The sequence below is a fragment of the Ictalurus punctatus genome, chromosome 22 (assembly GCF_001660625.3).
Source record: "Ictalurus punctatus breed USDA103 chromosome 22, Coco_2.0, whole genome shotgun sequence".
Taxonomy (NCBI): domain Eukaryota; kingdom Metazoa; phylum Chordata; class Actinopteri; order Siluriformes; family Ictaluridae; genus Ictalurus; species Ictalurus punctatus.
In genome coordinates, this window is record NC_030437.2 from 19,647,678 (window position 1) to 19,674,645 (window position 26,968).

Sequence of the window (26,968 nt, forward strand, 5' to 3'; positions counted from 1 at the left end):
TTATGAATTATCCCTCTGGTTCAGGTGGATCCTGGCATTAGCAAGATGAGTTGAGTCCTGGAGTTGATCTGTAAGACCAGTAACTCTGTCCTGCTCTGGGCGTAGATGGACACCGGTTGCAGTTTTGCAATGCACCTATTCCAGATTTCAGGTATTTATTTCTCCACACGTCCTTCGATGCGGCTCTGAAGTCTGCAGAATTTGGTTTGAAAGACAGCTTCATTGAGTTTCACTGTGGCATCTCTTTTCTTCTTGTGTTTTCCTCTCTCTCACTCTCTCTCACTCCCTATCGCTTGCTTTCTCTTGGTCCCTTATCTATAAGCTGGGAAGCTCTGCATTTTCACTGCCGATGGTCCCACTGTGTGTATGTGTGTGTGTGTGTGTGTGTGTGTGTATGTGCTGTTATCTACTTTCTTTCCTTAATGAGGACTTTGTAAACATTGTTCTGATACCAGCAGAAGCCGGGGTTTTTTTGTTTGGGTGGGTGAGCCAGGGAAGAGACTTGGGCCTACTGTTTATTTATTTTTCCCAATGGTGTGCTTCTAGTGATGAACCACCATTTCACTGACCATTTCTTTCAGACAAAGTTGTTGAGGCCTGCTGCTTTTTATTTGTTGTTTTTTACATGGATAGGACAGAGATGTGTCCACAAATGAGCAAAACAAGGTCATGTAAATGAAACGGGGTGTGAGGACCATCTGCTTTGATATCATTTTAAGGGTGATGAGTGTGTGTAAAAGTCAGCTGAAAATTAGAATGAAGAATTGAGAAGACTCAATCGCACAACTTGACGGCCAAAAATGTTCAAAATTATATCTAAAAATGTAGGGTGGGCAAGGCTTGGGGGCGTTTGTTCCAAAACCCCTAGGTTAAGTATTGCATATTTCTGTGGTGTTGTCCTAAAGTTTCTTCTTAATCCTTCAACTGCAGTTACTTTTGAAAATTAGGGATGGTTTGCTACATTTCACTACGTAAAAATAGTTTCTCCTATCCATCTACTGTTGCAAAATCACACACAATTTACTGTGCAAGGTTTTTAATGTCTTTAGTGCCCTATCAGTGCTTGGTTGTTCAAGCGGGGTCTCCCAAAGGATCAGACCCTCAGCAACGAGTGTTGTTCTGCACTTACACGTCAAACGAACAGCACTTCCGGAAGTGCTGGGAAACCCTTATCACAACCGTCCTGGGACTGACAAGACCTTGTAGTCAAGAGAACACTCGGTTTGTCAAAATCAGCCCTCGTCCAGCCAGGATGCTCCACGTAGTTTGAATTCTCCAAGGCACAGAACAGTGGCACACCACTTTCTACTGATTTGGGAGCAGCTTTAGGATCACCTAGTCCAAGTTTACGTATGTAGAAACTTGGTTATTAGCAAGACTTTCTCAAATCAGTGGCAAATGTGGGAACCAGCACTTAATGAAGCAAAGGTCTACCCTGAGGATCAGATACGCCGACGCTGCCTTACGTGTGAATGATTAGAAATGACGCACAAGGTCAGGAGTCAAAACGATAGACCCTTAAGAGGGTGTGTAGGAGAAGTATGACCTAGTGACCAATTGTTCCAACATTCCTCTTGCCTTCCCTTTTTCTTTCCCCCCAACATTCCTGCTTTCCTTTGTCTGGTGACACGGAATACCACAGATTGTAGCTGTCATGTTAACCGAACTTGACTGATCCAGAAAGCTCTTGTTCGAGCCTCAAGCCTTCCAGAACTATCTCGACTCTGCGTCACAGCCAGCCCAACCACAGATTGTCAACAGAGCAGTGGATGTTTTCTTATTGATCTCAAGAGGGACATCCTCCACACCTCTGCGTCTGGATCCGTGTCTTTTGTTTTTCAATCATCATGACAGTTCTCAGACATCCCACTAACATCCTTGCTTACGTAATGCTTTCCCCGTGTTTTTCATTGTTTGTTTCGAGTCGTGCGATAACCTTTTATTCTCGTTCCCTCGCTCACACGCAATCTCCAATCTCCAGGCAGTCTTCATATTTCTTACCGTGAGATACTAGCACAATTAGAGGCAGAAATGACAACGTATACATATTAAGCATGCTCTGAACTTTTATTCTTACATGTCGAGACTAACCTCAGTAAAGTTTTGCACGAGTCCTATCTTTGACTATGTGCCTTTACCTTTTATGGAGTTTTGTGGGCGTCACTAAATGCAAATGAGCTGTAATGAGTGAAGAAGACCAGTGTTGCTAAAGCTCTTGTAAATCTGTTTGGAATGTTTCGTTCGTTTGGGCCTACGAAAACATTTGCGCGCTGCTTTACAAAACAAATGAAGCATGCGCCCAGTTGTAGAGAAATTTGTGAAACACTTTGAGACATCAAGCATTTACCTTTTAAGCACCAAGAACATCGCTTCACCCAAAATGAGTTCCTGCTAGCTAACTGGTTTGTGTGAAAACCCCATTAATTCCATGCTAATTGGTCATAGCTGTGTCATATATGATGCAAAACTTTCAGGGCCCTCCAGTGTGAACATTGACACAGGACAGTTGTAGCATGGTACTGGTTTATCGGGAGTCTGTGATTTATGACACGACGACATCATCCACGCAGTGAAATGAATTTTATTAGAAATTTATTCTGAGATTAAAGAACAAAGTTTCTGCTCGCAGCACATCCAAAAACAAACATACTTCTCAGTTCGATTCCGTCGAAGATCAACAGGCACCGTAGCGAGCTTGCGTTGTATTTTGGGAAGAAATGGCTTAAAAAGCAAATTCTAAAACACCGTAAGTCCGTTAATATTCTCTCTCACCGTCAGCAGTCTCATTACAACGAGATTTTTGTCATCGTTCGACCTTTTGTGCCTTCGTCCGGTGGCAAATGTAAATTTCTACAATACAAACGGCAGAGAAGCATCGTTTCCCGAGCATGTATCGGTACCAGCCGATAATAAATCCACTGATATGGCGAGATAACATTTTACCTCGCTGTGAGGATACGATATTTATTACCTAATGAAAAAATACTATTGTTTCATATATTATTGTCCGTCATCTATGTTTAAATAGGCATCTCAAATATCCTTTGGAAATAAATAGCCGGATGGTTAGTAAACCCAATAGAAGTTCCATATCGGATCAGACTGCATGGATCCGTCCTCACGTGGGAGTCACCTGGTCGGCTGTCCGAGCGTGCGTTCACATTGGTTTGGCTTTACTGATTAACGCCTGGATCTCGCGGCCCAGCTGCTCGTTACGTATCAGGGCCTCGTTTCTGCTGCGCTCGGCGTTACGCAACAAAATCTCCAGAGCGGCTTTACAGCGACGCTCCGCCTCCAGTGCTGACTGGAGCTTGGTCACGGTCGCGCTCAGCTCCATGTTCGTCTGCTGGAGACTGAAAAGCACATACACACACACACACACACACACACATGCATTAGAACGTTGTTGGAGTTAGCATTTGTACAGTAACAGTTTGACGTTTACTATACGGATGTAATCAGGGTTTCTCGTGTACTATTCTGAGAATCCAGGAGAAAAACAGCAGGTGATGGAGGTAACGTGATTCGATATCACTCTGTATGAGCACCTGTGCTGTTAGATCTTGTAGCGTATAAGCACCTGTGTTGCGAGGTATCGTTACATGGTGCTCACGTTTCTCATGTGAGTTTCTCCAGTGTGTAAAGTGCAGTGTGAGCGATAGTCAGGTGACTGGATTAACTGACATGGATTAACAGGTTTTCAACTCTTTTGAGGAACTAGAACTACACAGTTCCTAAAAATGTTCCTGGTTTTGGTTTGGTTTGGTCTTCACAAGGGTTGTGGCCTTTAACTGACCCTTAATGAAATTTGAAATAATATAGTTTATAAATGTTTATATGTTTAATAAACACAAGGAAAGATGTCCTTGATGTGAAGTGTCGGGACGTGTTTAAAGGTCTTTAAACTGCAGAACCGAAGACAGGAAACATCGAGTAGGTTTGTCGTTCTGAACAGTTCTGTGATGTTTTCGTCTCGCCACGTGTATAAAAACGCTTTCTAGACAGGCGTGTTAGTTAAATGCAGGTTTTTAAACGCCATGGACGAGCCTCGATCATGCTATGAAGCTTGTGGAAACTTTTCCTACAGGCCAGGACCTTAAATCGGTCCAGGTTTCTCTGGTGGGAGAAAGTTCTTTGGTTCCTGTAAAGGTTCCTGTGTGAACAGACCTATTATTGACCCCTGCATGCTTTGTGTCAGACATGTTTGGAATGAGGAAACCTTAAAACTATGAGCTTAAAGAATTCAGATCAAACCTGGTAATAAGTTGCAGCTGGTCCGTCGTGTTGTCCGCCTGTTTCTGGGTAACGCTCTGTGGCTGCTGTTTCACAATCTCCTCCCTGCTCAGAGACGTTGAACTCTGCTTCGAGTTCTCTTTGGGCTTGGCCTGAGGTTCAACTTTCAACTGCGGAAGCTCTGCGGGTTTAACCGCACCATTGCTACTCCTCCTTTCCTGAGTGGCCTCCTTCCCTTCATCTCTCCCATTGCTGTTCTGCCTTTCTGGAAAGAGCGTCACCTTCTGAAGGTCCAGGATCTTGAAGATGTCCTCGGAGAACGTCTTCTCGTCCTTCTCGTCCAAGGCTTCCTGCAGATAGCTCCAGCGCTCCCAGGATGGTTCTCGGGATGGTCTAAACCCAGGCATGCCACCCAAGCTGGGCAGAGTCTGCGTACGTTTCCTCGGGCTCGCACTCAGCGTGTCCACCGGAGGCGGGGATGCGGGGGACGTAGAGGACGAAGAAGAAGTAGCAGCATTTGACGCTGACCTCTCGGCCTCAAACGCGTCTACTTCCTCTTCTTCTGGAGACTCGGACAAGGACGACATCTCGCACTTAGGAAGGAGAAGACAGGGTGAGCGGAGGAAGAGAACGTGAAAGCGATAAGCAACCAATGAGAACGGTTCAGGACAACAGCATGGTGTGATGGAGCAGAGTTACTGTCTCCACTCCAAAGCTGATTAGTGTCCCGTAACCGCATGTCCTGAAGTGCTCCTCTTATACAACATGAATTTACCAAGGGTTAAAATGTTGTTGTTTTTTTTATTAAAAGTATTACACACATATAGTTACGTTTAACGTTGTGGAATGTCTACGAAACTACTCAGTTCCTCACCAGCCTATATATATGTACTGTTTTTCGACCGTCACAAAGCACTGACACTGGAGACTCCTTCCATAAATGTTAAATACATGTCTCCTCACAGAAAACTTCCCCATATCAAAGATTACACACGTTTTTAAACTCCGGGTATAATCAGAGGAGCGTCCGCCGTACGAGTCCCTGTGAACGAGCTGTTACTATAGAAACGATGACGTATCCGGACGAGCGCGTTTATATAAACCTACACTACTGTCAGAGCTGCTGTTATAGAAACTCAATCAACGCCATCCGACCAATCAGGATCCAGGACTCAACAGCGCTGTGGTATAAATTCATTTAGCCATCAGTTTGAAAGCAAAGTGAAAGAAGACAGAAAATTATAAACAAGGTATATTTTTTTTAATGGTTAAAAGTAAAACTTGCGAGTAATATAAGTGAACTGTTATGATTTTTATGTGGTACATAAATAACGTGTTATTCATGCTGGTGTAGATGATTTGGGTTACTAACAGGAAGTGTCTTAACCGTGGGTTGCTGGTTTTTCTTTTTTGAAGGCATCATTTTTCTGGTTTTGAGGTTTGGTGTGTACACTGATTATAAATAAATCTGTCATGTAGAGAGTATACTAAAGTAGAACTATGATTCGTTTGCTTCCAATAAATGGAATGCACTACCTCTGCAGACTCCCAGCCCACGAAACTGCGAGGATTTGCTGCTTTTTTGCTCTTCAGCTTCTTGGCAGGAGCAGGAGACGGAGCAGCGTCTTTAACAGCGGGGAAGAGCAACTCGTGGTGCCTGATCATCACCGTCATCACCTTCTGGATCATCGGGGTCCCTGTGAAGAGTGTATGTGTGGTATCTGTAAGCAATATCTCAGATCTGATCCAAAACTAAATATAAAATAAACCCAACCAAGCATCAGAATGTAACTGATAAATAATTAGATAGTTAACAGCTTCCAGTTTCTCAATCATGGACATTTTGCTCATAGTCTAATTAAGAAGTCAGGGAAAACACAGGGCCAGGATAGAGAAAGATTGGTGTAAAACATCAGGAACATCAGGAACATCAGGACATCTGAACGCTGCTTATAGCGAAGCGTAGACGGTAAAAGGGTTAATATTGATGTCCAGAAGATGGCGCTGTAAAGCAGCTGAAAGCTGCTGGTAGATTTATTTACTAATTATATTTAAATCTAATTAATAATAATAATAATAAGTGAGTTTTTAAACTGATTAAAGAAATTTTATTTTCATGACATTTCAGTGTCAAATTTCTGTTAATTTTTTATTTTTAAATGTATTTTTGACCTCGCAGTGTACCCGTGTACTTAATTCAACTTCTGGACAAGCCTTCTTATATATTCTGTTATATTTCTGACTTTTTAAAAATATATTTTTTAGAGGACTTATAGCCTAGTCACTTTCCAAACAGCAACCACGGAGGAAAAAAATAAAGCGGTAAGTTTAAAAAAAAAAGAAGAAGAAGAAAAGAAGTTATATTATCGTTAACAGATAAGCGTGTGAATGATGTTGGGATTCTCTTGCAGTAGGAGTGAAACGATTCAGTTGATCTTTTATTATTCGGTTATTATTAACACCTTATGAGAACTTCGTGAGGCGCATGTGGTGTTTTTTCGGAACGCGTCGTGTACGTCAAATACAAAAGATCTGAAGGTTGAAATTAGGGACGGATCGATACGGATACTCCGATACCGTGCTCGTTTAATCATACTGATCAATAAAAACAACAACAAAGCACCAATCCACCATCTGATAACACAGGATACAGGAAGTGACGGGGTGGAGGGGTGGAGGCTAGCGCGGGCTTTTTTCTGAAACCACTGAACGAGTGGGTAGTGTCGCTCTGATCAAAAAGGTGCCATTTCTTTTGTTCTCTGGTTTTCAAACTCTCACACCACTCTGAAGCTCATCATTATTATTATTATCATTATTATTATTATTATTATTATTATTATTATTATTATTATTCACCCCAAGCTGCTCTAACACCTCACCCTTCATCATGCTGAACGCGTCCTCCACCTGCGGCTTGAACAGGTTCACCCCCATCACCGTGGCCAGGTTCTCCACGCTCATCTTATTCACCTTCGAGTGCTGCTGCACCTCAAACAGGAACCTGTAGGAACCAAAATATCCAAAAATCCATTCAGAGCTTAAAGGAACAAACAGCGACAGCAGCTTCACCCTGTTCCTAACGCGACGGTGCCACGCCTTAGTGCCATCGTTCCGATTCGGGTCGTTCTGCACGCTTTCCCGCGCAATGTCTAATAACGTAATAAATAAATAAATAATTCAATCACCCTATGAGCTATACTGCTTCATGTGCATGTGATCTCACCTGCAGATATAACTCAGGAGGTTGTAGTTGGCTTTAGGAAGCAGGCTGATCTGTTTCTCCAGCTTCTCCTTCCCCTGTGAAGGAAGCACCTTGCTATTAAAGGTATTAAAACGTCGCACACCGTTACGAGACGTCTGTACCGGTTCAAACGATAAAGATACTGTGACTGAACAGACGCCCAGATGTGTCCAAGAACCACTGCCCTTCACTTAGTCTTGTCTAAATGTCTAGCTTCACTGATTTAAGACTGGACGAGTGATGTAGGACGTGTCTCAGCGTTTCAGAACCCGTGAAGTTCCAGTCATCTGGGATTTATTAGTACTCGATCATTAATAACGCGGTACGGAGGCGACGATGCCGGGCTGCGTCTCACCTCTGCTGTGGTGGCGTCCAGCATCACGCTGCTGTCCAGGAAGTCCTGATACTGAGTCCAGGGCACTACCGGCTCAGGCAGCTCGCGCAGGTACAGCTTGAGTAAAGACGCTACCGTGTGGACATCCGTATCACTGCAGGATAAGAAAGAAGGTCAGATTATTATTTTTTCAGTCATGTGGATTATCCTGAAGACGGATTACAACTATTCCCCCCCCCGATGTTTTCCTTGGAAACCAGAAAAGAGTATTTAATAAAGTTCTTTACACGGCGTTTAATAGTCTACGCTGCGTACAGGAAGTCTGGATATAAATAAAACCAAACATTGCATTTAACCAGAAACGGATGTATTTATTTATTTTTTTAAAACATTTTCATCACACATTTCAACTACTTTCTATACTGGCCATGTCACGTCCGTGCTTCCTGTAGCCAGGCAGGAAATGACGAATTTTCAAGAGAAATTTAGTCCTGTTGAGGAAATGTGAGGTTTAGGCGTCACTCACTTGGAATCACACCGGGGTGGATTTAGAAATAATCATCAGTAACCGGTTCCGCACTATTTAGAATAACGTTCACGCTCTGGAACAATTCAGACCGGTTATGTTTGTGTTTTCGAATACGTTCGGCGAAGAGTGTAGTTTGTTTTCGAGTTTGGTTCCCTATGGCATTTCTATTTCCTGATCCTGAATGCATGAACGCTGAATTTCACACGCCTTAATTCATTCGTTCATCTGGGATTGGCTTCTGTGGGATCATATTAGCCAAATACGTTGCTCGGAATGAACAGACAATGTGTTCTAAACAAATACCACTACAGATACGAATAGGGGGCGCGTTATTCATTTTATTGGAAGTTTTTTTTATTGGAAGAGCGTCTGGTTGTGACGAGACTCCGTGAGACGCGACAGAAAAAGACAAACACGTGCAAGGTTCTTGGTTTCGTGTGGGCACGACCTTGCAGGACCAACGAAGAGCACGTTCATGAGCGTACAGCGCTGCTCAATGCATTTACAGTATTCATTCATTCATTCATTCATTCATTCATTCATTCATTCATCCTTTCTTCATACGCATTCATTCAGTTTGTTCCTGTTTTGGGAAATACAATCCATTAACTCTCTAGTTGAGATCAGTTATGAGCTGGTTTGATGTAGCTGAAGGTTGAGGAACCAGAATTCACACACACACACACACACACACACACACACCAACATCTATATCTGATTAAAAAAGAATTCCAGCTTAGGCCACACCCACTTCAGGTTTAAAGCTGAATACAGATACTGATATGAATATTTGGACCACAAGACAGATACACATACAGAGCATGTCATTGCATTGCATCCCTAATGTGTAGGTGTGTGTGTGTGTGTGTGTGTGTGTGCTCAGTAATGATGGAAGCTTCACCTCACTTAGGACAGGATGTGGTTTAACCACAGATCTGAAGTGTAGCAGGTTTCTTTGAAAAAATAATCGAAATCTGTCTCCGTCTCACTTTCCATGGCAGACAGTTCACACTCGCTGCGTCCCGAAGCTGTGAACATTTCTAAACGTTTTCTCGCGGCGTTTTCCCGTACGGTCGATCCCTGCGTTTTAAGATGAGCCTAAAACACACAGCTCTTAAAACCTCTTTATAACCGACATCTGAAAACCGTGCACATCTGTCTGACAAGAGAACACACCGATTCATTTAGAACGTCTTCCTGTACTGCGCTTTTATTTTAGTTAATTTTTTTGCGTTCGCAGTCTGCCGCCGGAGAAAGCAGGTTTGAACGATGTCGGCTGTAGAGAACGTGCTAATTTCCTGGTTTTCATACATCAAAGCTTTTCGCTGACGAAGAGCGAAAATGACATCGTCATCAGCAAACCGGGAAATGAACTTTCTGTACCGTAAAAGGTGTGTCACACAGTCCAGGCCCGTGACAGTTTGTTTTTACCTCAGATTGTTGCTCTGAGGAAAAAAATGAAGAGGTTCTTACTGACAGAAGCACACAACACAGCGCTTTCCTGTCGGACCCATGAGGAACCCTTAACAAACCTTTTCATCTTCCAAGTACCACAAAGCAGCTGACAGGTACAAAGAAGAAAAAAAAAATTAGCAATAATTTAGAGGTATGTGTGCCCTATTTGAAAGGGTTCCTCAAGGGTTCCTTGGATGATTAAGGGCTCTTAAGTTCCAAAAACAGGGTTTCACACTTTGTGAAGAATTCAACCAAAGAACATGTTTTAACTGCAGGACTTACGCAGGAAATGAAGGTCTCTCTCCAGCATCGAAAGCCTCTCTGAAGTGTTTGACCTGGTTCTCCTGCCCAGGCAGACGGAAGATGCCTTCCTCGTCCAGCCCGTGCTCCCTGATGAACTCGGCGCACTTCTCCACCAGCATGGGCACGGAGCGAGGCCCGAGCTTCTTCTCGTAGGCCATGATGTCCGCCAGACCCTTCCCGAACACTGAAAACAAAACCGCAGCGCTGTTGAATTCTGGACTCTGATTGGTCAGAAGGTGTTGATTAATTTTCTAGAACAGCGGCTTCATATCAATGCCCCCGTTCTGATACGTTATCGTTTCTATAGTAACGGCTCATTCACAGGGACGTGTACACCGGACGTGACAAATAAACGGATTTAAAAACGTACGTAATCGTTAACACGGTGACGTTTTCTGGAAGGAGTCTCCAGTGTCAGAGGTAAAGCTGTTTTATGGAATGAAACACATTGGGGCATGCTGTTATAGGAAACGAATCAACTCTGCTTCATCACATCACCCAAAATGGAGTGTTGTTTCACTGCTTGGGTCGTATCAGGCTGGTGTCCTGGAATAACTGCTCCTTACTTTGTTGAAGACATGACCAATTTTTAAACGTTTATATTAAAAAATAGATCTATAATCCGTGAGATTTATATATCTCCTGTATGAAGGTGAAGTCTTTCCTTGCCGTGATCTTACTGTATTTTTATTATGTTAAATTACAAACTATAAAACTCATCCCATTCCTCATGAAAAAGCCATCTGGAAAGAACTCCTCGAGCGGCATGGTTCCACAGGAAATGACCGTCACGTTATGACCAATACAACGACTCAACATCAAGGACGTTTATTTCAGTTCTACTTTACAATCCCAGCTCTTTTTGATTGACCAAGAAGGATGCGTGATGTCTGACCCGATTCCTGTTTTCCTTATATGGTCATAGCTTCCTCTAGCAGTCTCACCTGTTCTTTCTCACCTCTTTGTTAGCGTGCGTATTGTTTTTGCTTGACATTTGCGTATTTAAAGTCAACATTTCAGAGGGTTTTTTTTTATATTACTGTTCTATTTCCCTGTCAAAACAAAAATGGAGTTCAACAGTCGGCCATCTTTGTGTCATTACGTCCTCAGAAGGGCAGAACGAGCTCATACGAAACCAAACACTGAAACCGGCCACTTCACCCCTGTCCTCGTCATTAACGGTTTCATTTATAAGGACTTTTGCGGCGATGTTTCAATGCGTTACTTTCATTATGAATTTCAGGACATCATGTGCGGAGGAAGAATATTGTCCGGGGGAGGCTTGGCGGTTAATGCTCTGGGTTACTGATCAGAAGGTCGAGGGTTCAAGCCCCAGCGCTGCCAAGATGTCGGCCTTGAGCAAGGCCCTTAAACCTCTCTGCTCCAGGGGCACCGTATCATGGCTGAGCCTGCGCCCTGACCCCACCTGAGACTTGATGTCCTTCTCTAAACAGACAATATGGTTATAAAGACTTTATTTAATTTTATTTATATATAAACATATAATTTCTTGCGTTCGAGATCGCATAAGAACGCATGTGGAGAAACGGCTCCTGTGAATGCAGGTCCTTGTGGTGACGGCGCACCTAATCCAGGTCAGAAGAGCTGTGAGACACTGAGCACCTGGTGTGTTACGACCCCAAACAGAGTGGTGTTGTATAGTGTGTGTGTGTGCGTGTGTGTGTGTGTGTGTGTGTGTGCAGTACCTCCGCTGCTCTGAGCTCCGATGGCCCGGCGAATCAGCCGCACCCAGTCCTCCATCTCGCTCTGACTGCTTGCCATGAGAACACAGCCATCACGCTCCCGGTCCCCATTACTTCCTACACACACACACACACACACACACAACTCTATAGCACAGTACATACTGTACACTCTCAGACAAAACGCACCAAACTCTCCCATTTCTGAGTCTCTCACTGGGTCTTTTGTGGATTTAATAATCTTTCCTCTGGGAACATGAGTGTATAGTGTTGTACCATAAATGACACGTAAACAGGACATTTTTCCGAGCGGTCTGCTCACAGGACACAAACATAGGACTTTCGTCTTAGATAAAATATTAAACATACATTACATTTACTTTCCTGCATGTAAAATACACTCTAAATGTGTAAAAGGCATACGCATTGAAGGCACAACCCCCACCCCCGCCCCCGCCCCCGCCCCCGAATACATGTAAAATACTTCTATATACATATGATACACATTAAAAATCTATATCTATAAGGACTCAATATATTACGTCTTACATTGCGTACAGAGCGCACTCCAGGAGTCAGGAATAGCGTGTACATTGTTATAAAGTGTTGAACATAAAGACTTTCTGAAGAGTTTAGACCACAGCGCCCTTGAGCTATAGTTCTGACATGTTCTCCTTTCTGGTCTGTTCTAGGATCAGCTCGTGCACCGGGGCGTGTACGCCGGGGGTCATCGCGTGTAATGATATGGTGAAGTGTTCTGTTTTATTTGACATTTACGGAAGGCGTCACTGATGTCAGTGCTTTGTAACAGTCAGTTGATAATCTGCGTGGGGTTTTTTTTGTTTGTTTGTTTGTTTGTTTTTTGTCTTATTAAGGGAGAAAAAATCGAGGCTCGCGAGGGAACGACTGTTCATAGCTGCTATAACGTTCCACGACGCCACAGCGCGAGCACGAATTGTTAGTAAATATTCCGTACGTTCTTGTTTTAAGAGCCATGATCACGATCTGTCCTTTTTATGTATAAAATAAATAAATAAATAAATAAATAGATAATAGAAAGCTACGTTCATTTTTAATACGCTTACACACGTAACTACATTTTTGAGAATTTTTGCAAAGAGCATCACTTGAAGTTTAACCAAAAACCTTTATATAACACTTTAATAAACCTTCACTTTTGGACTTTAAATCAAGTTCCTAAACCCGTAATGATGTTGGGATTACACTCGTGCGTGGATAAAAGTGATTAAATATACCGGTCTGAATACAGTATGCACTGCGTATGTGTGAAATATAGTCTGGTACGTCACACGTCTCATTTCCTCCAGCTCTGAATAAACTCATTACTGAGCAAAAGCACTAAAAAAGGATTGTTGTGTAATGGGAGAAAGAGTTCAGTGTGAATTATTGCGAGTGACAGGTCAGTGGACTTTACGCTTTAACACCCTCGGAGTAACGCAGTAAACGCAGCTAAATCAGGTCAGTGATCTGTCATAGATCTAGCACAAGAGATGGAGGCGGGGAGGGAAAAAACGCTTACGTGGAATGATCTCGAAGATGAATTTGTCATCTGTGTTTGAGGGAAGCTCGTTCACTTGACTGGCCCCCAGCGGTATCGTTCCCTGGAATGAAAGATTTTTAAAAAGTCATGACTCAGAGAGATAACTGTATAAATTCAGACGACAATCAGCATCACTGTCTGAAATCGATCTTCTCGCGCTGAAGTGCTGGATTATAATCTTTTTTTTTGTTTGTTTGTTCTTCTTTTTTTCTTTTTTTTGCAACCATTGACTTTAAATGAATTCATTAAGAATAAACTCATTAAAAAATTGAACACGATCCAGCTTTTCAAATATTAGCCTCATTATTTACATGTGCATAATAAAATATGCGTCTATTCATTGGTTCCATGGAGTGGGGGGGTTTTTTTTTGTTGTTTTTTTTTAAAAATTTTATTCTTGAACTGTTTTAATGATTAAAACGCGAATAAATTTGTGAGGTATTAAGGTCTTGGATTCAAATTTTAAAATTCGAATTAAACGACTCTTCCGACTTATAATAATCTCGAATAATCCGTCCCTCGAGGATTCCATGAGTTTGCGATCGTGGACATGAACGCAAAATCACGAAAACTTTATTCGTTGCTTGACATTTTAAAAAAAAGAATCAGCGCAGGTTTTCTGCAGGATCGGGCAGAGACGCGTCGTGTGACGTCGTCGCGACGTGCGTTCGGCCGAAGCCCTCTCCGACCCGCGTGCGTCGAGCATGAGTACGTAAGAAGGAATTGACCGTAACAGCCCAGCTGTGTTTTACAGACCCCACTTTGAGAACCATGGTTCTAGGTTATTAATGCGCTTTGTAACAATCAGCTGAAAATCTGCGTGTTTTTTTAGAGAGAGAGATAAAAAGATGCTGGTGAGGGAATGACTGTTTATAGCTGCGATAACAGAAGTGAGAACAGGAACTCAGTGGTTTCATGGACCTTCCACAACATTAAATGTGACTATAAATGGAAAAAAAAAAGTACAACGTGACGTTATTTAATTAATAAAAACATTGCGAGCGTCGGCAGATCTCCGTGGTACGAGAAGAATATAATTCTTCGGGACGTGCTAGGACGTTATAATGAAATTATGGCTCTGCGGATATTGATGGACAAGTCCTACGCGTTGCAGTGTCTCGCACGTGTAGAGCTAAAAATAGTCGCAGCTCCATCACGTCCATCCTCGGGATACAGTACGATGTCACGGTGTTAGGCTCAGGTAGGTGTTTGAAGTTGGAATTGCATGTTAGAAATGATCAGTTATACAGTTGAGGTCATCTGCAAAACGCTGGATTATGAACCCCGTGTGTCGTTACCTGGACGATCCGCGACACGATGTGTTTATGTTGTGTGAGAGTTCTTCACCAGTCCCGTGTTTGTCCTGAGAAGTTAAACCCCCCACTGTTCTTCAGAAAAATCCTCCAGGTCCTGCACGTTCTTGACTTCTCCGGCATCTTCTGCGTATTTCAGCCCTTTCCAACAGCGGCTATATGATGTTCAGATCCGTCTTTTCACACCGAGGACGACCGAGGGACTCGTACACGACTATTACGCAGGATGCCAACATTCACTCATGCTCAAGAAGGCGACTCGATGCATTAAGATCCAGGGGGGTGTAAACTTTTGAACCGGAAGATCGGTGTAAATTATTATTTTGTCTAAAAATCTTTTCTTTTTTTTTTTCATTTAGTACCGCCCTTCAGAAACTACATAAGATATTTACATGTTTCCCAAAAGACAAAAATAATAACAATTTACACCCATCATCCTGTTCAAAAGTTTACACCCCCCTGGCTCTTAATGCAACATATCGCCCTCTTGAGCGTCAGTGAAAGTGTGCACCTTTTGTAATAGTTGTGTACGAGTCCCTCAGTTGTCCTCGGTAATGTGACTGCATGTCACCTAGGTCTCGCATTAACTCAGCTTTTAAGATATACACCATAATGTTCAGTAAGTGCTCCTGGTCTTGGTCGCGGTGGTCAGGGTGGTGGTGGAACAGACAGTAACCCGAGCTCAGGACCAAACCGGATGCTGTTATATTTGGAAATATTTTCTGGCTTTGCTCCTTAAATCCACAGCAACGGAGGAGCATCTGTTTCCCAGGCAAGAGTCGAACCTGTAGCATCACTCCACAGAGGGTGGACGTGTACAGTCGAGCCAACTGCAATCTTACACTTCACCAGAACTATATACAGGGATAGTGGAGGCTCAGGGGTTAAAGGCTCTGGGTGACTGATCAGAAGGTCAGGAGTTCAAGCCCCAGCACTGCCAAGATACCACTGATGGGCCCTCGGGCAAGACCCTTAACCCTCTAATTCTTAGTTGTATAAATGAGATAAATGTAAGTCGATAAGGGCGTCTACCAAAAACGCCATAAATATATACAGAGAAAACGCTTCAGACACAAGTGAAGGACGAGCGTCAGGAAAACTCAGGTGGCTCAGTGAGCTGGTAAGCAAGTGTCTCTATCTAAAGATGTCGTCTTCGGTTCAAGGCTCGGCTCAGGTTTCTATAATATACACGTTTGCATGTCAGCTGAGATAAAGATAAATCCCCTAAAAAGCTGTCTAGTCAGAAGGCACCGGACACTCGGTGGTCTCAGTGGTCAGTGAAACTCAGGTTTCAGTGGTCACTGCATTCACACACGATCCAGACCACCTGCAGGTCAGCCCAAGGGGATGTACACTACTGCTACTGTTACTACAGAATACTCTACTACATTTTACTATCATTTACTACATTACATTGCTTACTACAGGGCGCACGGTGGCTCTGTGGTTAGCACGTTCACCTCACACCTCCCGGGTTAGGGGTTCGATTCCTCTCCCAGTCCAAAGACTTGTATAGTAGGCTGATTGGCATGTCGTAGTGTGTGAATGTGTGTGAATGTGTGTGTGATTATGCCCTGCGGTGTACCCCGTCTCGTGCTCCCCGTGACCCAGTCGGATAATTCACACCTTTAATATCTGTATACCGTGTTGATATTTCTGTAAAGCTGCTTTGAGACAATGTCTATTGTAAAAAGCGCTATACAAATAAAATTGAATTGAATTGAATAAGCGGGATGGATGGATTGATTACTTACTACATTACATTATGCTATACAATATTATTTACTACTCTATAACATATTACTATTACTACACCATACTACATCACACTATACGATTTACCAAATTACACTAGATTTATTATTTACTACATTATTATTTACTATTCTATACTACTATTATTTACTATTACAACACAATACTACATTATACTATACTATTATTTACTAAATTACACTACATTACATATTATTATTATTAGTAGTAGTAGTAGTAGTAGTACTACAATATACTAAATTACTGTTATTATTATTTACTACATTGCATTTATACTATTTACTATTTCTACACTATATTACATTACATTGTACTATACTAAAATTGACTACCCTTTATTATTATTATTATTATTATTATTAAGAAGAAGAAGAAGAAGAAGAAGAAGAAGAAGAAATACCGTATACTACATACTTACACTATTATTTACGAATATTTGTAAATAAAGGTAAATAATACAGTATATACTATTATTATTTACTATTATTTGAAAACATAATGAACCCCTTCACTTGTCTATTGAAGCAGAAAGACAGAACTATCAGGGCAGCATGGCGGTACAGGGGTTAGCGTTGCGGTCTCACTGCTCCAGAGTTCAGCCCTGAGTTCAGGTTAGAGTCTGTCCAAAACCATGCCGTAAGTGGATCGGCTACGCTAGAGAAAATCCGTCCACCGCTACATAAACACGTGCTCCTCTCACGTCCTTTCCCCTTCGGTGAACTGGTAACCGTGTTATTTTTATTTGCGTTTGATGTGTGTGAAAAGCAACGTTTCCAGGCGTTTTGTGCGTGGCTGAAAGGTGTCAGAAATTGCAAATGCTGTAGCGAGACCATAAACGTTGACACCTTTGCATTTGAGAGTAAAGGGGAATCCTGCACTCTCTCACAACACCCTTGCAGTATAAAAGCATTCTTAACCCTTGTGTGTCCATGAAAAAAAGTTACACATAGGTCCACGGAGGTCATAGAAATATATTTTTTTTTCCACTTTCACTGACGCCGATTCTTTTTACCAGCACCAGTTCTGATCATAATTACCAAACGTTCGTTCATTTGCAGAATTTTAACCCTGTAAACGCCGGTTTCTTTAAATAATGCACAAAATCTTCAGAGTTCAGGAACCTTCTGTGACTCGTACACACGGGGTGGGATCCGTGATTTCCAGCACAACATCATTTCTTTCTTTCAAACTGTTCACACACGTCAAATTTTCAGTACACACACACACACACCACAACTCTGATATCCATACACACACACACACACACACACACAATTATAATATAACAATCATTTATTCAGCTGGTCTGCGGCGCTCTATAACACAGCAGAATCGGAAAAAAGGAAAAGCGTGTACAGCTGCATCTCAAAAAAATTGAATATCGTGGAAAAGTTCGTTTTTTCCATAATTTAATTTTAAAAAGTGGAACTTTTCATATATTCTAGATTCATTACACTTTAAAGTGAAATATTTTGAGCCTTTTGTTTTATTCTGGATGATGACGGGTTACAGCTCACAAACCAAACATCCAGCATCTCAAAATATCACAATGAAGGATTTATAACACAGAAATGTGGAGCTGATGAACAGGGTGTTAATTCATGCGCTGATGCTCGGTCGGGGTTTTAATCCTCCTGCAGGAATGACTGCGTCAGTGCGGCGCGGCGTGGAGGCGATCAGCGTGTGGCGCTGCTGAGGTGTTCTGAAGTCCAGGTCGCTTTGATAGCGGCGTTCAGCTCGTCTGTATTGTCGGGTCGGGTGTCTCTCGTAGATTCTCTATGGGGTTCGGGTCAGGCGAGGCGGCTGGACGATCGAGCACGGTAACACCACGGTCAGTAAACCGGTTACTAGAAGTTTTGGCACTGTGGGAGGTGCCGAGTCCTGCTGGAGAAGGAAATCAGCGTCTCCATGAAGCTCGTCAGCAGATGAAGCATGAAGTATCTAAAATCTCCTGGTAGACCCTGCATCGACTCTCCACTTGAGAAGACACACTGGACCGACACCAGCAGATGACACGGCAACCCAAATCATCACTGACTGTGGAAACTTCACACTGGACTTCAAGCAGCTGGGATTCTGTTCCTCTACACTCGTCCTCCAGACTCCGGAACCTTGATTTCCAAATGAAACGCAGCGTTTACTTTCATCTGAAAAGAGGATTTTGGACCACTGAGCAGCGGTCCAGATGTTTTTCTCTTTATCCCGGGTGAGACGCCTCTGACGTTATCTCTGGTTCAGGAGTGGCTTGACACTAGGGACGCGACACTGCGACATTTCTGTATTATAAATACCGGATTTTCGATTTCCGTGAGCTGTAATCCGTAATCATGGAGATTAAAATTTTTTTTTAAGAAAGGCTTGAAATATTTCATTTTATGTGTAACGAATCTAGAATATATGAAATTTCCACTTTTCGAATTAAATTATGGGGAAAAAAAACAAACTTTTGCACGATATTCAAATTTTTTGAGCTGCACTTGTATTTTCCTCCAGAGGCTTAAAACCTTGTCAACAAAATAAAAGCCTATTAACACAGAGCGCGTGATTGTATGCTCAAACGTCACGGGGATTAAATATTGCGGTTTGAATGGGTTTCAATGAGAGAATGTTTTTGTCCTTATGGTCCTGAGTGAGTAACTATTCTGTGTACCTAGTGTAAAACAGATTTATGAAAGCAAATGAGGGTCAAATATTAGAATTCCAATAAAAATACACACCTTTTGCCAAATTTATTCTGTTTGCAAAATAAAAATTTTTTTTTAAATGAATAAGACAAAAATGTCCATAAGGACGCACAAGGGTTAATAATCTGTTCTTTTTCGAGTTACACATATATGTACACCTGCAGCTCATCTCACCCTCTGGACCTGCCTGATTTATCCTGATAGCCCTTCTGCAATCATGACTCACCTTCTGCTGCGGTGCGAGGTCCACATGAACACCCTAAATATGTGCACTTACAAAAAATCATGAACCCTATCCTGTGCTTTCAGCGAACTGCTCCTCTCTGCTGACGCCTCCGGGTTGTTCCTTAGAGATCTAAATCTACATCCAGATTTCCCTAAATCTCCGATCCTAGTCTATTGCTAAAAGAGCTGTAGAAATAAAACCGAATTTCACTTCTCACCTGTACGGTGCTCTCTCTGTCGTCTTTGTGGTACGTCAGGATGTTCCCTCTCAGCACAAAGTAGCACGGTTTCCAGTTCTTCACGATCGACCTCTGCTTCTTCAGCCAGCCTTTCTTCAAAGGTTTCTCCATCGACCTCTTAACGTCGGAGCGGCCCGACCCGGCGCCTCCTTCCCCCGGTATCACGCTTTTAGACCTCGCTGATTCACAGATAGAGAAAAGAAATCAAACTGACAATCAGACGCTGTTCAAGCTCTGTGCTGTTTTGTGGCAGTCTCACTCTAACTCTGTGCACCACAGGCAGAGACTGGTGTTAACCGTAGATATTTTCGTAAAGGCTCTACAGCTGTGTGGGCCACGTAGGAAACAGCCTGACCCAAGAAGCTTCCTGTTTAGATTGTTCTAAACCGGCTAGGATTGTTCAATAACAACACAACAGTCGTCATATGACCTGAAAGACGTCGTTTCAAAACAACACGCTGACTCTGTTGAAATCGTGAGTGATGTATGAGGAGCTGAGGGTCAGTGGAAAAGTCAAAGGTAGGTGGGGACGTAGGTGTTGAGAAAAAGTAAGGTGGGTGGAAAGGGACACGTAGACGTACGTACACACGGTTGGGGGAGAGCATGCCCCAAAGTATAAATATAATATACAAAATATAAACAGCACTGAGACACTTTACATTTCAGAGAATAATCACAGAACCATTTCTTAAAGTCAGATGGTTGTGTATATATTACAGATATACATATAACACTTTATATAACAGCATTACGGATGTAACGTTACAGATGTGACATTACGGATGTGATAGTACAGATGTGACATTACGGATGTGATAGTACAGATGTGATAGTACAGATGTGACATTACGAATGTGATAGTACGGATGTGACATTACGGATGTGATAGTACAGATGTGATAGTACAGATGTGACATTACGGATGTGATAGTACAGATGTGATAGTACAGATGTGACATTACGGATGTGATAGTACAGATGTGATAGTACAGATGTGACATTACGAATGTGATAGTACGGATGTGACATTACGGATGTGATAGTACAGATGTGACATTATGGATATGATAGTACAGATGTGATAGTACAGATGTGACATTACGGATGTGACATTATGGATGTAACATTACGGATGTGACAGTATGGATGTGACATTACGGATGTGATAGTACAGATGTGACATTACGGATATGACATTACGGATGTGACATTACAGATGTGATAGTACAGATGTAACATTACGGATGTGACATTATGGATGTGACATTACGGATGTGACATTACAGATGTAATAGTACAGATGTGATAGTACAGATGTGACATTACGGATGTGATAGTACAGATGTGACATTACGGATGTGACATTATGGATGTGACATTACGGATGTGACATTACAGATGTAATAGTACAGATGTGACATTACGGATGGGATCGTACAGATGTGACATTACGGATGTGACATTACGGATGTGACATTACAGATGTGATAGTACAGATGTGACATTACGGATGTGATCGTACAGATGTGACATTACGGATGTGACATTACGAATGTGACATTACAGATGTGATAGTACAGATGTGACATTACGGATGTGATTGTACAGATGTAACATTACGGATGTGACATTATGGATGTGACATTACGGATGTGACATTACAGATGTAATAGTACAGATGTGATAGTACAGATGTGACATTACGGATGTGATAGTACAGATGTGACATTACGGATGTGACATTATGGATGTGACATTACGGATGTGACATTACAGATGTAATAGTACAGATGTGATAGTACAGATGTGACATTACGGATGTGACATTACAGGTGTGACATTACAGGTGTGATAGTACAGATGTGACATTACGGATGTGATCGTACAGATGTGACATTACGGATGTGACATTACAGGTGTGACATTACAGGTGTGATAGTACAGATGTGACATTACGGATGTGATCGTACAGATGTGATCGTACAGATGTGACATTACGGATGTGACATTATGGATGTGACATTACGGATGTGACATTACGGATGTGATAGTACAGATGTGATAGTACAGATGTGACATTACGGATGTGATCGTACAGATGTGACATTACGGATGTGATAGTACAGATGTGACATTACGGATGTGACATTATGGATGTGACATTACGGATGTGACATTACAGATGTAATAGTACAGATGTGATAGTACAGATGTGACATTACGGATGTGATAGTACAGATGTGACATTACGGATGTGATAGTACAGATGTGACATTACAGATGTGATATTACGGATGTGATAGTACAGATGTGACAGTATGGATGTGACATTACAGATGTGACATTACAGATGTGACATTACGGATGTGACATTACAGATGTGATAGTACAGATGTGACATTACGGATGTGGCATTACAGTTGTGACATTATGGATGTGACATTACGGATGTGATATTACAGATGTGACATTACAGATGTGATAGTACGGATGTGGCATTACAGTTGTGACATTATGGATGTGACATTACGGATGTGATATTACAGATGTGACATTACAGATGTGATAGTACGGATGTGGCATTACAGTTGTGACATTATGGATGTGACATTACGGATGTGATATTACAGATGTGACATTACAGATGTGATATTACAGATGTGACATTACAGATGTGATAGTACGGATGTGGCATTACAGTTGTGACATTATGGATGTGACATTACGGATGTGATATTACAGATGTGAACTTACAAGACTGACTTGTCTTGTCAAAGACGTCACGGTGGGTGTCATCCGCTCCCACGAGTTCGTCATAATAGTTTACGTCCAGAACCAATCATGTTTTATTATTGCTAATTGTGATGAGCACATATGTCACATGCTAATTTTTGCTAACTTTTATTTATTTTTATTTTGTCGTGATGACATGTGCTACGAAACAGATGCTAAGTATTAGCACTTGACATAAACTGTCATAACCGGCAGTTGTCTTAGCAACTAATGGGAATAATAATAATAACTTGATACTGTTGCATGCGAAGACATAACCATGTCATGTTACCACTGCTGCTAATTGCTATAATCATAAATAGTTATTAAATCCAAAGACATCATCAGTAGTTACTATGACAACCTTTCATGAAACTTTGTGAAGGCTGACTAGAGCGATTTTCAACATCGACTATTGTGACAGTTCTCGTGACGTGTCATAAAACATATCCTTACTCATGTACGCTTGGAAACTGTAGGGATCACACGGCTGTGAGATAAACTGCTTCATTATAAAATAACAAAATAAAAGTAGTTCAAATGAATCACCATCACTGGAAGTAGATTATAAATCTGAATAAATCAAAGAGTAAATAAAAGGAAAGTGAAAGCGGCACTTGGGTGAGCCAACAAAGAGAATACCACTCAGCCATGAAGCACATGCACATTCACACACACCCACACACACACCCACACACACACACACACACACACACCCTATGAGTTTAGAGAAAAGGCCAGATGCAGACAGAGATCGTGGATAAACAGGAAATTGCTGCATCGTGCACGACAGAGGTCACGGTGCTCAAAAGCTCCACACCTAACAACAGTATCAGCAGTGGAAACTTCTCACATTACAGTCTGATAGACCACCACACCCGTCCTTCACACTTAGAGAGGACACAACCCAAACAAATTCTAAACAAATTCATCCTAACACCCTAACTCACCTCCACTAACATCCTAACACCCTAACTCACCTCCTCTAGCACCCTAACTCACCTCCACTAACATCCTAACACCCTAACTCACCTCCTCTAACACCCTAACTCACCTCCACTAACATCCTAACACCCTAACTCACCTCCTCTAGCACCCTAACTCACCTCCACTAACATCCTAACACCCTAACTCATCTCCTCTAACACCCTAACACCCTAACTCACCTCCGCTAACATCCTAACACCCTAACTCACCTCCTCTAACACCCTAACTCACCTCCGCTAACATCCTAACACCCTAACTCACCTCCTCTAACACCCTAACTCACCTCCGCTAACATCCTAACACCCTAACTCACCTCCTCTAACACCCTACCTCACCTACACTAACATCCTAACACCCTAACTGACCTCCACTAACATCCTAACACCCTAACTCACCTCCTCTAACACCCTACCTCACCTACACTAACATCCTAACACCCTAACTCACCTCCGCTAACATCCTAACACCCTAACTCACCTCCTCTAACACCCTAACTCACCTCCGCTAACATCCTAACACCCTAACTCACCTCCTCTAACACCCTAACTCACCTCCACTAACATCCTAACACCCTAAACTCACCTCCTCTAACACCCTAACTCACCTCCACTAACATCCTAACACCCTAACTCACCTCCTCTAACACCCTAACTCACCTCCGCTAACATCCTAACACCCTAACTCACCTCCTCTAACACCCTAACTCACCTCCGCTAACATCCTAACACCCTAACTCACCTCCTCTAACACCCTAACTCACCTCCGCTAACATCCTAACACCCTAACTCACCTCCTCTAACACCCTAACTCACCTCCGCTAACATCCTAACACCCTAACTCACCTCCTCTAACACCCTAACTCACCTCCACTAACATCCTAACACCCTAACTCATCTCCTCTAACACCCTAACACCCTAACTCACCTCCGCTAACATCCTAACACCCTAACTCATCTCCTCTAGCACCCTAACTCACCTCCACTAACATCCTAACACCCTAACTCACCTCCTCTAACACCCTAACACCCTAACTCATCTCCTCTAACACCCTAACACCCTAACTCACCTCCTCTAGCACCCTAACTCACCTCCACTAACATCCTAACACCCTAACTCATCTCCTCTAACACCCTAACACCCTAACTCACCTCCTCTAACACCCTAACTCACCTCCACTAACATCCTAACACCCTAACTCACCTCCTCTAACACCCTAACTCACCTCCTCTAACACCCTAACACCCTAACTCACCTCCTCTAGCACCCTAACTCACCTCCTCTAGCATCCTAACACCCTAACTCACCTCCACTAACATCGTAACACCCTAACTCACCTCCGCTAACATCCTAACACCCTAACTGACCTCCTCTAACACCCTAACACCCTAACTCACCTCCGCTAACATCCTAACACCCTAACTCACCTCCTCTAACACCCTAACTCACCTCCTCTAGCACCCTAACACCCTAACTCACCTCCACTAACATCCTAACACCCTAACTCACCTCCTCTAACACCCTAACTCACCTCCTCTAGCACCCTAACTCACCTCCTCTAGCATCCTAACACCCTAACTCACCTCCTCTAACACCCTAACTCACCTCCACTAACATCCTAACACCCTAACTCACCTCCGCTAACATCCTAACACCCTAACTCACCTCCACTAACACCCTAACACCCTAACTCACCTCCACTAACATCGTAACACCCTAACTCACCTCCGCTAACATCCTAACACCCTAACTCACCTCCACTAACATCCTAACACCCTAACTCACCTCCTCTAACACCCTAAGTCACCTCCTCTAACACCCTAACTCACCTCCTCTAACATTATTATTTTTACTAGATAGAATAAGAAAGTTGGAAAGCAAACTCTGCATTATTTCAATGCTGCTTAAAAGCACCAGTCTGACATGAACCGTATCAGGAAGCGGTGGTGTGATGAACAGGTCAGTGGCCGTGTGCAGGTGCGTGATGGCGGTGAAATATAACAGCAGTTCTGTGCTACACTAAACACCCTGAACGTTAAACTATGTTAACGTGACACTGAACAGTAGTTTGTTCTGCTGTTATCGAGCTTTCATCAGCTTCCTGCTGTTCTAACCGCACACAGAGGAAATCAGAAAGGCCTGGTGTGTGTGTGTGTGTGTGTGTGTGTGTGTGTGTGTGTGCCAACACTATGCACTATTCACTTCTTTAAAACACACACTGCAAGTAAAAATTATCGCACAAAATACTCACTGTTTAATGTCCAGATTTGTAATCTAGCGCTAAGAAACAAGCAGGTTGCAGGAAACAAACGCGTCCGGACACAAAGTTCCTGTTTTCAGTAACTGAAATTGATTCTTGTCCTCTAACAGCACGTCCCTGTAGTGTTTTATTCCTCTTACACCGCAGCTATTTGGCAACGATTACACACGATGATTTGGTAAAGAACATCATACTTCTTTTTATCCGTTCATACGTCTATTTAACGCGAAATTAAACGGAACGCCTTCCTTCCTTTTTCGGAAAACTTGACGTTATCGCTGACTGTTAGAAAGCACTGACACTGGAGACTCCTTCCACACGTCTCCTCACAGAACGTTTCTTCACCGTATAAACCGCTGCAAACGTCTTAACGCTGCCAGACGACATATTAGAACGAGCGCGTTAATATAATCCTGCGATCTGCAGCTGCAGAAAATTAACCATCAGTTTCTCTTCTGACCAATCACAGTCCAGAATTCACCAGCGCCGTCACATGGTACGTTATGAACAAAGGTTATGTTTCCAGAAGTTTTAGGAATCAAGGATGTCCATTACATCAAATAAACACACACACACACACACACACACACACACACACACACGTATAATGTTGCATTGCACCAATGCATTCTGCTGTAGAAGGTACTGGTACACATGTGCAGAATTCACAGTGTGTAGGACAAATGGCAACTGAAAGGTGAGGGTGGTCTCATCTGCACACACACACACACACACACACACACACACACACACTCACACACACACACACACACTCACACACATACACACACACACACACTCACCTATTTTGGCAGTTTCACCACGGAGGGTGGTCAGGTCCCAGTTACGAGGAAGCTTCAGAGACATGTTTACTAATTTAGGAAAAATATCACTCTCTATCTAATCACACACACACACACACACACACACACACACACACACACACACACACTCACACACACGCTTACACACCTTGTACACTTTTTACAAGTGTACATATTTTTATCCCCTCATCGCAGCCTCTCTCATGCTGTCTCCCTCACTTCCTCCTTCCTCTCAATCTTCTCGTTTTTTTTTTTTTTGTTTTGTTTTTTTTTTTTTACGTTTTGTTTTCTACCACACGACACGTCGCCTCTTGCCCGCTCACTACCCCCCCACACACACCCCACCCGTCTGTTACTTCTTCTTGGTATTTTCCTAACTTAACCCCTGTCTTCTATCTGTTCATTCCTCTTAGCTTTCGTCTCGAGTCCCAGGTTCGAGCGAGGCTGCTCTAGAGGAGTGCTGCGGACGTTTAAGGCGAGTGAGAACGCAGCTCTGTTGAAAACGAGGAGGAAGTCGGTGGCAAACAAAGAC

General features: G+C 42.6%; 1 protein-coding gene and 1 long non-coding RNA gene across 4 annotated transcripts; one reads left to right on the top strand and one right to left on the bottom strand.

Annotated features, from left to right (window-relative positions):
- The first annotated feature begins 22 nt into the window (after positions 1–22).
- On the top strand, positions 23–6,355 carry LOC128628928 (uncharacterized). Its single transcript, XR_008393198.1, has 2 exons — positions 23–151; positions 5,778–6,355. It is a non-coding gene; the product is annotated as an uncharacterized LOC128628928 (long non-coding RNA).
- Positions 2,564–26,962, bottom strand: arhgap25 (Rho GTPase activating protein 25). Of its 3 annotated transcripts, none has more exons than XM_017451917.3 (11): positions 26,585–26,962; positions 19,576–19,775; positions 13,339–13,420; positions 11,802–11,915; positions 10,075–10,279; positions 7,830–7,962; positions 7,457–7,530; positions 7,113–7,234; positions 5,770–5,930; positions 4,255–4,826; positions 2,564–3,353 (listed from the first exon to the last, which is right to left on the bottom strand). In XM_017451917.3, exons 2-11 carry the CDS (start codon positions 19,705–19,707, stop codon positions 3,158–3,160), a joined length of 1,791 nt encoding a protein of 596 aa, XP_017307406.1. In that variant the 5' UTR covers positions 19,708–19,775; positions 26,585–26,962; the 3' UTR covers positions 2,564–3,157. The 3 variants fall into 3 exon arrangements, with proteins under 3 accessions (XP_017307406.1, XP_017307403.1, XP_017307404.1); XM_017451914.3 differs by having other exon boundaries at positions 26,416–26,962; XM_017451915.3 differs by lacking the exon at positions 26,585–26,962 and adding an exon at positions 25,604–26,377.
- Between the last annotated feature and the right edge of the window lie 6 nt (positions 26,963–26,968).

What these genes read in the sequence shown, in the direction of transcription:
- arhgap25 (XM_017451914.3), bottom strand. Translation starts at nt 26,479, where the DNA reads ATGTCTCTGAAGCTTCCTCGTAACTGGGACCTGACCACCCTCCGTGGT. An exon ending in ACAGAGAGAGCACCGTACAG is followed by an intron (nt 13,421 to 19,575) that starts GTGAGAAGTGAA and finishes CTTTCATTCCAG; the next exon opens with GGAACGATACCGCTGGGGGC. An exon ending in CGCGTTCAGCATGATGAAGG is followed by an intron (nt 5,931 to 7,112) that starts GTGAGGTGTTAG and finishes CACTCTTCACAG; the next exon opens with GGACCCCGATGATCCAGAAG.